The sequence below is a fragment of the Felis catus genome, chromosome B1 (assembly GCF_018350175.1).
Source record: "Felis catus isolate Fca126 chromosome B1, F.catus_Fca126_mat1.0, whole genome shotgun sequence".
In the NCBI taxonomy this organism is placed as follows: Eukaryota; Metazoa; Chordata; class Mammalia; order Carnivora; family Felidae; genus Felis; species Felis catus.
The window spans coordinates 113,252,050-113,266,174 of record NC_058371.1 but is presented as its reverse complement, the minus strand read 5'-3'; the positions used below and the strand labels follow the sequence as shown (position 1 = coordinate 113,266,174).

The 14,125-nt window shown below is 41.8% G+C and overlaps 1 protein-coding gene and 1 long non-coding RNA gene across 6 annotated transcripts in view; both read right to left on the bottom strand.

Moving 5' to 3' along the window:
- Window positions 1-1,542: 1,542 nt before the first annotated feature.
- Window positions 1,543-5,286, bottom strand: LOC123384986. The gene is made up of 2 exons (XR_006596873.1): window positions 3,178-5,286; window positions 1,543-2,224 (listed from the first exon to the last, which is right to left on the bottom strand). It is a non-coding gene; the product is annotated as an uncharacterized LOC123384986 (long non-coding RNA).
- Window positions 5,287-6,486: 1,200 nt separating this feature from the next.
- The window catches only part of CFI (complement factor I), a 57,796-nt gene continuing 50,157 nt past the window's right edge, over window positions 6,487-14,125 (bottom strand). For 4 of the 5 annotated variants that reach the window (XM_019829089.2, XM_006930915.5, XM_011281710.4 and 1 more), the window contains 3 exons: window positions 12,260-12,537; window positions 8,717-8,821; window positions 6,487-6,889 (listed from right to left, as the gene is read on the bottom strand). In XM_019829089.2, coding sequence (XP_019684648.2) covers window positions 6,672-6,889; window positions 8,717-8,821; window positions 12,260-12,537 — 601 coding nt within the window. In that variant the 3' untranslated portion in view covers window positions 6,487-6,671. Of the gene's footprint in view, window positions 6,890-8,716; window positions 8,822-10,341; window positions 10,497-12,259; window positions 12,538-14,125 lie in introns of those variants that run through there. The other variant, XM_045056008.1, reaches the window with a different exon arrangement.

The window sequence follows — 14,125 nt, the reverse complement described above, 5'->3', positions numbered from 1 at the left end:
AACTTGTTATTATTGGGACAGATACTAATGGTTGCAAACCCACAGTTGTCTTCCAAGTCTTTCCTGCTAGCAAATGGCCAGGTTGTCTAGATACACATTGGCTGTGGATGGTCAGGAGTTGAAGCCAGGAAAGCAGCTAGGACATAATAAACCAGGTAAGACATTATTATTGGTTGGCCCAGGGAAGAAGCAGTGGTGGTGTGAAAGTGGTCACATTTTAGATATAACTTGATAGTAGAGCCAACAATATGGTATATGAGGGAAAGAGGAATCAAGGGATGACATTAAAGTTTTGGTTTAAACAGTTAGGATAGTGAGTTCTTACTAATTGAAATAGAGAGGATTCTAAAAGGAGATTTCAGGGAAAATTTAGGAAATTAATTTTAGACATACCATTTTTGAGAAGCTTATTCTGAATTTGTAGTTCAGAGGTGGGATGAGGACTAGAAATGAATTTGGAAATCATCAGCATAGATACGACTTTTAACGGCATGGGACTAGAAGAGATCCTTTAAAAAGTGAGTGTGTAAAGAGAGGTAAAACAAAGTTTAAGTCATAGGAGGTCAGGGAACAAAGAAGCAGTAAAGGAGGCTGAAAAAGGGCAGCCAAGTGCAGCAGGAGAGTGCTATATTGCAGAGTGCTATAAGAAAAACAGAACCATCACTTTGGCTGATGTGGAGGAAGATGAAGACGTGATATTGATCATTGGATTTAATAACATGGAGGTCATGGTGAACACCACAAGATAAGTTTCACTGGAATATTGGGGACAAAACACATTTGTGGTCAGAGGGGAAAAAAAAGGAAGAGGAATTGGGAGAAGCAATTTTAATCAATATTATCAAAACAGAAGTGCCTGGTTGGCTCAGCTGGTTGAGGGTCCGACTCTTGATTTCAGCTCAGGTCATGATCTCATAGTTTGTGAGATAAAGCCCCATGTTGGGCTCTGCATTGACAGCACAGTGACTACTTAGGATTGTCTCTCTCCCTCTCTCTCTGCCCATTCCCCACCCCACCCCCCCCAACCCTCAAAATAAATAAATAAATATTTTAGAAATATTGTCAAAACAAAATTACAAAATTATAAAATATGCTGTATTTGTGCTGATTCTTGTCCAAATGATACATGTGCCTTGGAATAGGATCTTCTGACTGGTTGAGACTAGGCTGTGTTTTCTTTTCTTTTCTTTTTTTCTTTTTTTAATGTTTATTTATTTAAAAAAAATTTAAATGTTTTATTTATTTTTGAGAGACAGAGAGTGACGGAATGTGAGTAGGGAAGGGTCAGGGAGAGAGAGGGAGACACAGAATCTGAAGCAGGCTCCAGACTCCTAGCGGTCAGCACAGAACCTGGTGCGGGGCTCAAACTCAGGAACCGTGAGATTATGACCTGAGCTGAAGTTAGAGCTTAACTGACTGAGCCACCGAGGCGCCCCTAGGCTGTGTTTTCCACTCCAATTATAAGCATAATCAGTCAGATACACCTTCTAGAAACCCCTAATGATCTCTTCACTGTCATAGACATCAAGGAACATGACGGTATTAATGAGTAAGAATGCAAAATTTATTGGCTTTAATGTAACATATTAACTCAGAATGTGTGGAAAGTAGAGTCCTGTGTTACCTGAAATAACACAACATCAACAAAATGCAAATGATCAAGGGCAGTTTCTATTTTCTAGTTCTTTCCTAATGTCTCATCAAATGGCCTGAACAATGTTATTGTGATGAAAATAATACAGAGTGGTGAAACCCTTCCAGATGTAATGATCAATCTTTGCCCAGTGATAAGGCTGATACATTGCTTTCTAAAAAGAGCTCACAAGAAGGGGAAATAAGTGCTAGTTTCTAGCCTCTGCTTTTAAAAAAATTAAAAATTAATGGTGTGAATAGCTTTCAACCCTGGAACAAAGTGAAAGAAAAGAGATGACTGCACCAGATCTGCAAGCATGGGCTGGTTCCATGATTTATTGAAGATAATGGTTCTCCATTTGGGGAGGTCTATTAGGCAAATGTGATCAGTATTTTAGACTGTTTGGGCTGCTGTAACAAAATGCCACTGATTGGGTGATTTATAAACAACAGGTGTTTATTTCTCACAGTTCTGAAGGCTGGAAGTTGAAGATCAGGGCACCAGAGTAGTTAGGTCCTGGAGAAGGCTGTCATCCAGTTTGTACACGACTGACCCTCACACGGTGGGAGAGAGGTGGGGTTTCTGGAGTCTCTATTGTAAAAATAGTAATTCCATTCATAAGGGCTCCACCCTCATGACCCAAACACCTTCCAAAGACCCCACTTCCTAATACCATTACATTGGGCATTAGGATTTCAACATATGAGTTTTGGGAGAACACAAACACTCAAACACAGCAATCAAGGAAGAGATTTTCAAGTGATCTCGGTGGGCAGAATGTGAGATTACTCAGCACACAGAGAGGGTGCACTGGACAAGATGGAAAGGAACCCACTTGGGTGCAATTGCAGGGTTTTAGACCATCAGGATTAATTCAGGTGTATGTGGTTTCTCTAGGGTGGGTTTCTGGCTACTTCCAGAAATCTAGAGCCAGATTTTTCAGGTTCATATTTCCTACTGCATCCTATACATCTTTCCTAGGCTCCCAAAAACCTCACAGCTTCAAAATATCCTTAACTAACCAAACCTGCTTCTCTCTCTGTTTCCTTTATTTCTTCAATCAATGGCAACAGCAACCATCTCAGTATCCAAGAGAAAACTTGGGAGTTATTCTAGACTCCTACCCTTTTTCCTAGTGCCCTGTCACCTCTTTATGTGCCCAGCTGCCATCTATTTCACTCCTTAACTTATCTGGAATCAGGACCACCCTCTTTAAAAGTGCCCTGCTGTAGTTTGTACCTCATTTTTCATTTGGATCACTCCAAAAGTTTCTTAACTGTCTTTCCTACCCTCCCCTCATCCCCTCCAGTACATCTTTCTCAGTGCCTCCACTGTGAACCTTCCAGAGTCCTTCAATGGTCCCAACTCTGGCATGAAGCCCTCTCTGATCTGCCCTTTCCTCTCTCTCCAGCTCCTCCCCTGCACCCTGGGCTCCAGTCATGCTGAACTACTGTCTGTCCCCTTTTGTACTTGGCTCCCCAAGCCACAGAGCCCTGCATTTATATCTGCCTGGAAATTTCTTCCATAATTCAGATTAAGCTCACCTCTGGGGAAGCCTTCTTTGACACTTCAGGCTGATTTATGAGTCTCCCTTGAGTTTTCCTCTCCATCCATACCTGGCAAAGTGCAGCTTTATAATTTAGTTTTCCATCTCCCTCATAGGATAGTGAACTCTGAGGCCATGGTTAAATATAAGATGATGGCAGCACTCCACATCTCATGAGCTCTGTTTGTTGACCACCTTGAGGAAAGGCCACACTAACTCAAAGAAGCGGTAGTGGCAGAGGGTCAAGCAGTAGCATCCACTGCCAAGCCTCAGTGCAAGCTGTAAATGGAGCCTGGGACCCAAGCTCCTGGTAGTGGGAGTCTTTATAAGCAGTCCTATAGTAGTCTTTGAGCATTATGCCCAGATGCATAGCCAACTCTCTGGCTTTCCTGGAGATTCGGTGAACTGCATAATATCTTTGAAAACATCTTTTTTTCGTTAAACCGATTAGATTGGCTTCTGTGGTCTGCAACCAGGAACCCTCACATAGACCTCTGAACTGGGAGTCCAGTCATCTCACTCCTGCTGTTCCCAGTCTCTGTCACATGGAGTCTCTGGTCCAGTCTCTGGTCTACTCTGCTGCGAAGCCTCCAGGTCCCAGGTCACTGTGCAGACTGGTTTCGTCCTTCAAGGAGTCAAGATGCTATGTTCTCCCAGCTTGCAGCCCTTAGTACTCAAACCCAGACATCTTCTAAGATGCTACATGCTCCAGGTTTGCTGGGTCAGGACAAGGTGGTGGTTTTATAATATGCCACAAATTTTTTGACACCTCTCCCATCAAGAGATGGATTATATTTTTTTCCCTTTAACCTGGTCAGGTCTTTGCAATGGAAGCAAGGCTAAATGACTTCCAAGGCCAGGTTTATAAAAACAAATGCTGTTCCTGTTTGCAGCTTCTCTTGGGACACTTGTCAGTTGCTAGGTGAGAAGTCTAGTGTCCCTGAGACCTCATGTTGAGAGCTCAAGTGGAGAGACCACATGGAGAGAGAGATGTCAGAGAAGCCCCAGCTGTTTGAGTTCTCCCAGCCCAAGCACCAGACATGTGAGTGAAGAAGACTTCAAGATGACCCTTACCCCAGCGCCGTCTGACATTTGGATCACTCCAAAAGTTTCTTAACTGTCTTTCCTACCCTCCCCTCATCCCTTCCAGTACATCTTTCTCAGTGCCTCCACTGTGAACCTTCCAGAGTCCTTCAGTGGTCCCAACTCTGGCATGAAGCCAGAGTTGAAGAACTGGCCCAGTCAATCCCCAGACACAGGAGGAAATAATAATTAATTGTTATTTCGATCAATATCTTAGGGTCTTTCTAACACAGCCATAGATAACCAAATACTCTCTTGCATTCAGTGACAAAAGGAATTAAAAATCTGGACAGCATGGGAGGGGAGGAGGAGTTAGTGTTTAATGGGCACAGAGTTTCATTTTGCAAAGATGAAAAATTTCTGGAGATGGTGATGGTCACACAACAATGGGAACATACTTAATGCTCCTGAATGGTATACTTCAAAATGGTTAAAAAACAAAACAAAACAAAACAAAAAAAACAGTGTATGTATATGTTGCCAAAATTTTTACAAAGGAAAAAAAAATCTGGGCAGTAAGCAATTTTGGAATGTATGTAGAAATGGGCATTTCTATTATTAAAACAATCGGGCTTTATCCAGGACTGAGCCCCAGGTATTGAAGGTGATATTTATGTGAAAAATATATCTGTCTTCAGGATGATGACAGCTGCATTTTAAAGAATAATAATAAAAGCAGTTAATGTTTCTTCACTGAGCACCTCCTACGAACCCAGTGCTAGGGATGCGGGCAGAAGGCAGGCAGTCTCTCTTCTCCTGTGTCTCACAGTGTAGTAAGGGGAAGGCAGTAGTGGGTGTGTGAGCATCATGGGGAAGAGGCAGAGGAACAAATGAAAACGGAACATGTTGGGTGATGACAAGTGCTGTGCTGAGATTACAGAAGGTTCACGTGATAGAAAGCCTGGTGGGGTGTCTGGGTGGCTCAGTCGATTGAGAGTCCAATTTTGGCTCAGGTTGTGGTCTTAGAGTTTGTGGGTTCGAGCCCTGCATTGGGCTCTCTGCTGCCAGCGCAGAGCCTGCTTCAGATCCTCTGTCCCCTCCCCCCCCCACCCCGTCCCTCCCTCACTCACGCATGCTCTCTCTCTCTCTCAAAATATAAACATTAAAAAAAAGAGAAAGAGACTGGGGCCTATTGTACATTGGGTCCACAGGAGAGCCCTGAAAAAGTGCCACTTACTGAGGAGGGAAGGACAGATTTAAGAAGGGGCAGTTTTGCGTTGCCCATGTTTCTTTTGAACTGTTATTAGATACCCAGATGGAGTTGTCAAGTGCTCAGTGAAATACTAGTCTGGAGTTTAGAAAGACTGGGGCTGGAGATAGGGGTTTGTGAGTCATGGGACTGTAGATGGGAGTTAGAGATGACTCTAATAAGATCACTAGGGAAAACACAAAGTGAAAGAAGTGACCAGAAGGAAGAGGTTGAGAAGGATTCCAAGATCAGCAGCCACGGAGGCAGCAGACCAGGCAGAGTATGATGTTGACTATGTCTACTGCTGCTGCAGCAGTGGGGGATGAGCCAGTCACACTGTAAGGTTTGACGCCCATGAGGGCAGTGGTTGTGTTGTGGAGTCTGTGGAGAGGTTTAAAAAGAGGGTCAGGGAGGACTTGTGAAACGGGGAACTAAAGACAAATCCTTAAAGAGAACTTCTAACACTTTTTTTTCAACTTTTTTTTAAAATTTTTTAAATGTTTATTTTTGAGAGCAAGAGAGAGACACAGAGCGTGAGCGATGGAGGGGCAGAGAGAGAGGGGGGGACACAGCATCTGAAGCAGGCTCCAGGCTCTGAGCTGTCAGCACAGAGCCCGATGGGAGGCTTGAACCCACAGACCTACCAGATCATGGCCTACGCTGAAGTCGGATGCTTAACTGACTGAGCCACCCAGGAGCTCCGAGAACTTCTAATAGTTAAAAGAAGCAGAGAAATGGGACAAGAGCTGTGGGGTCAGTTATTTCTCTGAGACAAGTACTTTGCAACCGTTTTACTTTAGTATGTGTCTCCATTTTCTCAGAATTCTAGTTTCCATTTTAAAGGTAGAAAATGAGACACAAAGAAAATCATGAATTGCCCAGGGTCAAGTAATTAGTAGGTGGTAGAATTGGGGTTTGAATACAGCCTTATGTGAATCAAGTATCATGCAACTAGCAAAACCTTTAGTATAGCCAATATACCATTCCTGTATGAAGAGATAATTTAATCACATTTTCTAATAAACAAAACATGTATGCTCGACTAAAATATTTATTTGATAATTTACAGCGAAGTTCTAATATGGCTTTTTTAGAGATCTTTAAAAATATCCAATAAAATGTGCTTTATTATTTTTTTCCCTAGAGAAGTACTAATCATGTAGTATCATTTCAATCAAGATCCAACTCCCAAGAGGAAAAGAGCAGAAGAGATCACAATTTCATATGTTGTACTGAGAAATAAGAGACCTTCCTACATGATAGCTAATCCAGTCAAAATAATTGGCCACTTTAGTGTAAATACCAGGGAACTCTGGTTTTCCGCAGTTTTCACCCCAACTCACAACACCCCAAACATAAGTCACATTGTTGATATCTTGACAGACTAAGGGGCCTCCAGAGTCCCCTTTACAGGCATCGATGGAACCGTCATCTGTACCTGGAAAAGACAAAGGGAAAAGAAAATCACACATGTACTTCCACTTGCTGAGGCCACCATGCCGACTTCCTGTCTCCTCCACCAATGCGTGTACCAACTTTGGCTCTCTTACACTTTCCTAACACGAAATAACACATAATCTCTTACAGGTCCCTACTGGGCGCATACAGTTGTATACTTTGTCTTCTGCTCATTCTGCAAATTTAGTAAGTGTTTCCCATGCTTCCTCTATTTTATGCAAATTTATACTCTGATGAGATTGCAATCTGAAAGTGGCATCCAAGGCTGATTGGGAAAATAATAGGAATACTTAGTGCTTATTGAGTGCTTAGTATGTATTAGCCATTCATTGTTTTTTAAATTTTTTTTTCAACGTTTTTTATTTATTTTTGGGACAGAGAGAAACAGAGCATGAACGGGGGAGGGGCAGAGAGAGAGGGAGACACAGAATCGGAAGCAGGCTCCAGGCTCCAAGCCATCAGCCCAGAGCCTGACGCGGGGCTCGAACCCACGGACCGTGAGATCGTGACCTGGCTGAAGTCGGACGCTTAACCGACTGCGCCACCCAGGCGCCCCGAGCCATTCATTGTTTTAATCCTAAACAACAACCCTATGAGGCAAGTATTATTATCCCTATTTTAAGATGAGACAAATAAGGCACAGAGAGGTTAACTAATTCGTCCAAGGCCATACAGTTAATAAGTGGCAAGAGGTTGGACTTGAAATCAGGCACCCAGACCTCAGAGCTTTTCCTCTTGTGTTAATTGTCTTCCAACAGGTTTTGTGAAATTCTCCCCTTTTGTCCTCTGGAATTCCGAACTCCATTTAAGAAGGGAGGGAGGGCACAGGGAATGGTCTGTTTATTTTCTTCTCACTCTTAGGACTTTCTAAGGTTTTTAAGTCAGTGATCCAAAAAGTTACAGGATGTCAATAACTTTGCATTTTTCTGTAATACACTATTTATAAGTGGCTTTAATAAAGCATCCTAGGGGTGCCTCAGGGTTGGGTGGCTCAGACAGTTGAGTGTCTGACTCTTGGTTTTGGCTGAGGTCATGATCCCTGGGTTGTAGGATCGAGCCCTGTGTCCAGCTCTGCTCTCAGTATGGAGCCTGTTTAATAATCACTCTCCCTCCCTCTGCTCCTCTCCCCAATTTGCGCATGTTCTCTCTCTCTCTCAAATAAAAAAATTAAAAAAGCATCCTAAATGCATTGCCCTGCCTGGTTCCCTGCCCTTGGGTCACCACCAAAGTAGGAACTGTTGTAGCTGTGTTAGGTAGGGGTACTAGCAACACTATGATATTAAAGAAGACACTGGCAGGTCTCATAAGAAGTGCAATGGGATTTCTGAGGAGGGAGAATTTACTTCCAACTGGACCCATTTGAAATGAGATAACTCAGATTTTTATTTAGAAGAAGTTTGGGTTTGGATCCTGGACATATCACTTCTTGTCTGTAAGACTTCGGGCAAGTTTTATACCTGCTCTGCATCTCAGTTTCCCATTTACTAAGATCCCTAATTTTGCAGATGAGGAAACTTGCTCAAGGTCACATGAGTAGTAATTGGTAAAAACTGAGATATAAACCCAGGCAGTCTGGATGCAGAGTCTGTGCTCTTAGTTACTTTCTGTACTGCTGTATGATAGCATAAGGAAGATTTTTCTTCTTAGTTTAGCATGAGGGAACTTGAACCAACAGGAAGGGAAGCAACAGCCAGAAGGTCCAATTGAAGGGTCCAGGGCCCAGAGCAAGGGTGCAGATTTGGTGAGGAGGAGAGATGGTTGGTAGAGGGTATACGTACACATCTTAGAGAAACCACTTAGTGCTTACCTGCACATTCCATTTTTTTTTCAAAGTAGCGACCGGGGTAAAACTTGGAGCAGTTGTCTAGTAGCTTAACTTCACCCCACTGAAGTGAATAGACTTTTTGGTTATCTAAGCATAGTGAGAGAACAAACAGACATTTACAAGTCACAAATGAGGAATACCAATAAATACTTATTCTCATAACTTAGTGAACCATGAGGAATATAGACGATTATATACATATTCCCTAATACATTATAGACTTCTGAGATAGTTCATTAGCATATTTAATCACACACTGCTCAGATGTCCAGTTTTTACAACTGTCTTTCTAAAAACAGCTAAGGGGTTGGGGCACCTGGTGGCTCAGTTGGTTGAGCGTCAAACTTTGGCTCAGGTCTTGATCTCACAGCATGGGTTTGATCCCATCGGGCTTTGTGCTGACAGTGGGGAGCCTGCTTCAGATACTCTGTCTCCCTCTCTCTCTTTCTGACCCCCCCACCCCTGTTCATGCTCTGTCTCTCAAAAATAAACATTAAAAATAAATAAAAATAAAGATAGTTAAGGGGCATTACAGAACACATGCCCTAAGTCATACTCATTTAATAAAGACCTGAGATGAAGAAGGTATACTCCTTCGCATCTGATTGCTGAGTCTAGTGGGGGAGCTGGGTAGGAGTCAGTGATCAGCCTTTTCTGACATAAATAGCTCCTATCGTTTTACAATCCTGCATTTCCTTGAAAGTGCTTCTTAGAGTGAGAACATCTTTTTAATGTAAGGAGTTAAATGAAGAAAATATATATGAAGTTATCAGTGTGTCTGTGTTTTTATGTGTCTAAGGAACTCCATCTCCTAAGTGATTTGAAAGAGAGTCTAGGATTTCCTTTTCAATGAAGTTAGAGATTTGGGACTTGAAAATTTTTCATCCACAGAAAGAGAAGTGGCAGACACTGTTGCTTATTGACAGTCCAGGAAAGATGAGGAAAACGTTAAGAATACAGGGTGAGATGTCTCTGGTGTAAGGAGTGAATCTTTGCCCCATCTCTCCTCCCCCTTTTCCCCAGCTTTCAGCAAATGTTATGCTGTAGGAAGGCAGGGACTAGGCCTGATTCACTAAATGCTATGCCAGCACCCAGCCTCATGCTAGCACAAAGTAGCTGCTTAATAAATATTTATGTAATTCATTAATCCATGAACTCAGTAATTCAATTACACTAAACATCTTATGCCAAATGACATACCCCCTCAGTTAATCTATAAGCTATCGGGAGACAGAGACTTCTGGCTAATTCTGAGAGGACACCTCCACGGATCCTAGCACTGTAGTGAGCACATTGTAGTTAACTGTAAAGCTAATATTCTTCTCTTCTGGGAAGCGGGGGAAGACAAAACTCCACCAAAGTATATGGCAAATTAGGAAGGAGTTTCTTCTTTTCTCCTTGAAGTCCTACCTAAAAGGTAATTTTACGATGCTACCTTCTTCAGGTTAAGAGCTTTTTTTTTTTTTTTAATTAGTAATTTATTATTTCCTCTAACTCAGGAGGAGCCTTTAAAAAACTGGGAACTCCTGTACTATGTGAACAGTTTTTAATGGCTCAGGAGAGTGTTTCCTTCCCTGAGCTCTTGTGTTGTATACTTTGTGAGGCACCTGTCCCATTCTGCTGTCTGATGGTGACATTCATATCTGATGCCTCCTCTGGACTGCAAGTCCCTTGAGAACTGGTCTTTGTCTTTCAATCTTCCAGCCTCTGCACTCTTTGATGACTGTGTCCATATTTTTCATCAGTGAAATCCTAGCATATGCTAATAAACACAGGATGGTTATTAGATGATATCATGGGATCACTTTCATTTTATTGGGTATGAATGGTGTTGTGTTTTTGTTTTATTTTTGTTTTTTTAAGTCCTTACCTGGTAAAGATATCTACCGGAATATTCGTGGGTGAAATTACATGATATCTGGGTTTGATTTAATATGCTCCAGGAAAAAATGAATGTGTTGGCGGGGGGGGGGGGGTGGGGGGTGGGGAGGAGAGGAAATATGTTTAATAGCTCCCAATTGTCCTTCAGATGTATCCTCCACCCTTCAGTGTCCTGCCCCCTGCCCAAAGAGGCTGACCTGGAGGGAATGCCTCAATAGGAACCCCTTAGCCTCTGGTTTCCAACATAAAACCCCAGCACAAGGAAGAGAGGGTAAGAAGAGAGGATAGCGATATTGGGGCTGGCTATAACCTTTAATCCAAAGTCATTGCTTCTCTCAAGGCACCCTGGTCTACCTGAAGCTCTTTCTCTTGGTAACTTCTCCTTCCTCTCATGTCTTCAGATCTAAGAGAGGCTGTTCTGGTACTGTTAGTCCTGGGTTCCTGCATAGACCTTGTAATTCCTCAACCCCCTACCCACATCCTTGTAATTAACCACTTTACAAATAACCCTTCCTAATTATCCTATTGTGATTGTGACTGATGCAGAGAGCTAAAACAAGAACCGTTGAGTGTTGGTAACTGGAAACTGGGTGATGGATGAGTAAGTAGATTTATAATACTTTTATCTCTGCTCCTGTGTATATTTGTAAACATAGACGATAAAAAAATTTTTTTTTAAACAAACGTAAGGACATAATGCCTTCTGGATAAATTAATTACTAACAAAATTTAGTCTTGCATATTCAACCATATGACGCATTTGGGTCAATTTATACGTATTTTTTATACTTTTCAATGTGGCAATTATAAAGAATGTGCTAGAGTATAAGTCTGTAAGACCAGTGTTGTGAAGTTATTTACAAAGAAAATGTAGGAGGTCAAAAGGAAGCTAAATTTCAAATTTAACCCTTCAAGACAAAGGGAAAAGCATTGACTAATTTTAATCAAACTTCAAATTTAGTCAATTTTTCTAATAAATTGTCCCCACATGTCTACAATCTACATCTCTTATTCATACAAACATCCACCTCAAGTCTTCTTAGAAGCCTAAGGAATAATTCTTTATGTTTTCTTCCTCTTTGCAGGATGTGACTGTGGGGGCAGGGGGCAAGGAGAATGGGGGAGTGGAGGAGAGAGCAGATTAAAGACTTACCTATACTGTGACTCTTCCCTTGAAAACCATTTTATCTTTCATCCATGTCTCTCTAACAAATCCAGAAAGTCCATGCTACATATGTCCCCCTGTCACTCTACTTTTTTTTTCTTTGTAAATGGTTACCCCTCAACATATGCTTCAAGATCACACAGTGTAGGTATCCTTTGAAACTCTGGATCAGGATCAGCTACATAATTTTCAGGGCCCAGTGAAAAATAAAAACGTGAGGTGGGGGCCTCTGCAAAAATTAGTAAGAATTTCATAATAATGACAGCAGAGCATTACACTAAGCATGGGGCCCTATGGAGCCTGGGGTACTGGGCAACTGCATGGGTCTCCTGCCCATGAAGCCAGTCCTGCCTGAATGCTCTTTTTCCTGGATTTGAGGCTATGTTTCTCTCTTTGTACTAGGAGATTAGCTCCTATCCATTTATATTCTCATTTATTCCAGCCCCTGGATTCTGATTAACAAATTTTAAAACATGTACCTTTTTCTCGGCCCCAGCCAGAAATAATGCATCTGTCATTAGGCTGGAATAGATATGGAGACCAGGGGACACAGGCAGGGACAGAATTAGGCAGCACACATTCTTTTCTCTTTGAGTGTTTTTTCATTTCAATCAAAGCTATGTCATTTTCATAGCTGCTTCCATTGTAGTTTTCATGGATAATAATTTTATTTGCTAGCTGAACAACTAGCTCTTCCTCAGGTCTTAACAGATGTAGAAATGATGTCCATATTTGGTAATGGTGAGCTTTACTGACACTATAACGGAAAGGAAAGGTGAGATAAGATATATTTATATTGAGAAAAAAACAATTATAAACAAGAACATCTGATGCTTCATCTTTATATTCTCCCTTTTAAAGGACTTTCTTCCTTTTCTCAGATTTTTTAATCATGAAGCAGTTTGCTGTCGTGAAGCGGTTTGATTAAATTTATGGGATACAATTAAAGTCAGTGGGTAAATGAAGAGAGGAATAAGCAATCCATCTAAGTGGTCAATATCAGGGACATACAGAACTCACTAATAACCAGAGATGCCTAGAAGTGGAATGAATTGGCTGCCTCTGGGGTGACAGCACCATCACTGAAGGTGTTCAAGCAGAGACTAGAAAGCATGTAGCCATGGGGAAATGGGGAATCAGGACACACATCATTACTCGCTACCCCAGAGGTTCTCAGGGTGAAGACCACAGCAGTCACTATCCTGACACTTAAGATTGACTTCATCCTAATACTGCATCTTATTTATTTGCTCACAAGTCTTTCTTCCTGTTGGACTGTGCCACCTTAAGTCAAAGATAGGGTCTAATTCATCTATGGATAGATGCCTGCATCTAGCATTGTGCCTGGAATATATTAGCTGTTTTAAAATTCAGTTGAAATGGTAAATGAGCTAAATATTGTCTCTTATTCTGCCTCACTTAATTTGCACACCAATTTTTACCTCATGGTTTCCAACAAATTGGCATTTACCATCATTTTCTCAGGTAATCACCTAACAGTTAAACCGTGATGTTTCAGGAGCTAATGAGGTATTCGGGATTTCCAAGAATGGTGTGCTTCATATAAATTTTGGTTGTTTTTAAGGACCAGAGGTCCTGAATATTGTTTAAAGGTTAACCCTGTTTATTCATTCAATTTACTCAACAAATGCTTATAGTGTATACCTATAATAGTCAATAAATGACTATTGCCAGGCACTGTGCTAGCCACTGGGCTACAGAAATGAGCAAAATCAGAAATAGTTTCTGCCTTCATGGAGCTCAGGATCTAGATGCAGTATTAAATGGATAATGACAATAATGAGGATATGATTCTACCATGTAAAGTGAGAGGAATCAACAGCACATGGGTTCTGAGAACTTATCAAGATGGCTTTGACTTAAGGGAGTCTGGAAAGATTCTCTGAGGAAGAGAAGATGGGGCTGAGATCTGAATAAAGAGCAGCACTGACTAGATAAACAGGGTAGGAAAGATCATTGCAGGCATGAGAAGTAACACATGAAGGTCTCTTTGCAGCAGGGAGCAAGGTGAACTTGAGTAGCTGAACAAAGTCCAAAACAGGCAGAGCAGACAGCAAGAGTTGAAGCTGTGGGGCAAGATGAAATTGGTGAAGGTAAGTAGGGATCAGATCATATGGAGCCGAATGGGCCATATTAAAAACATCATTTAGAGACACTCAGGTGGCTCAGTTGGTTAAGTGTCCGACTCTTATTTTGGCTCAGGCCATTATCTCATACTTTGTGGGTTTGAGCCCCGTGTCGGGCTTTGTGCTGACAGTGTGGGGCAGGCTTGGGATTCTCTCTCTCCCTCTCTCTCTCTGCCGCTCCCCGCTCATGCTCTCTCT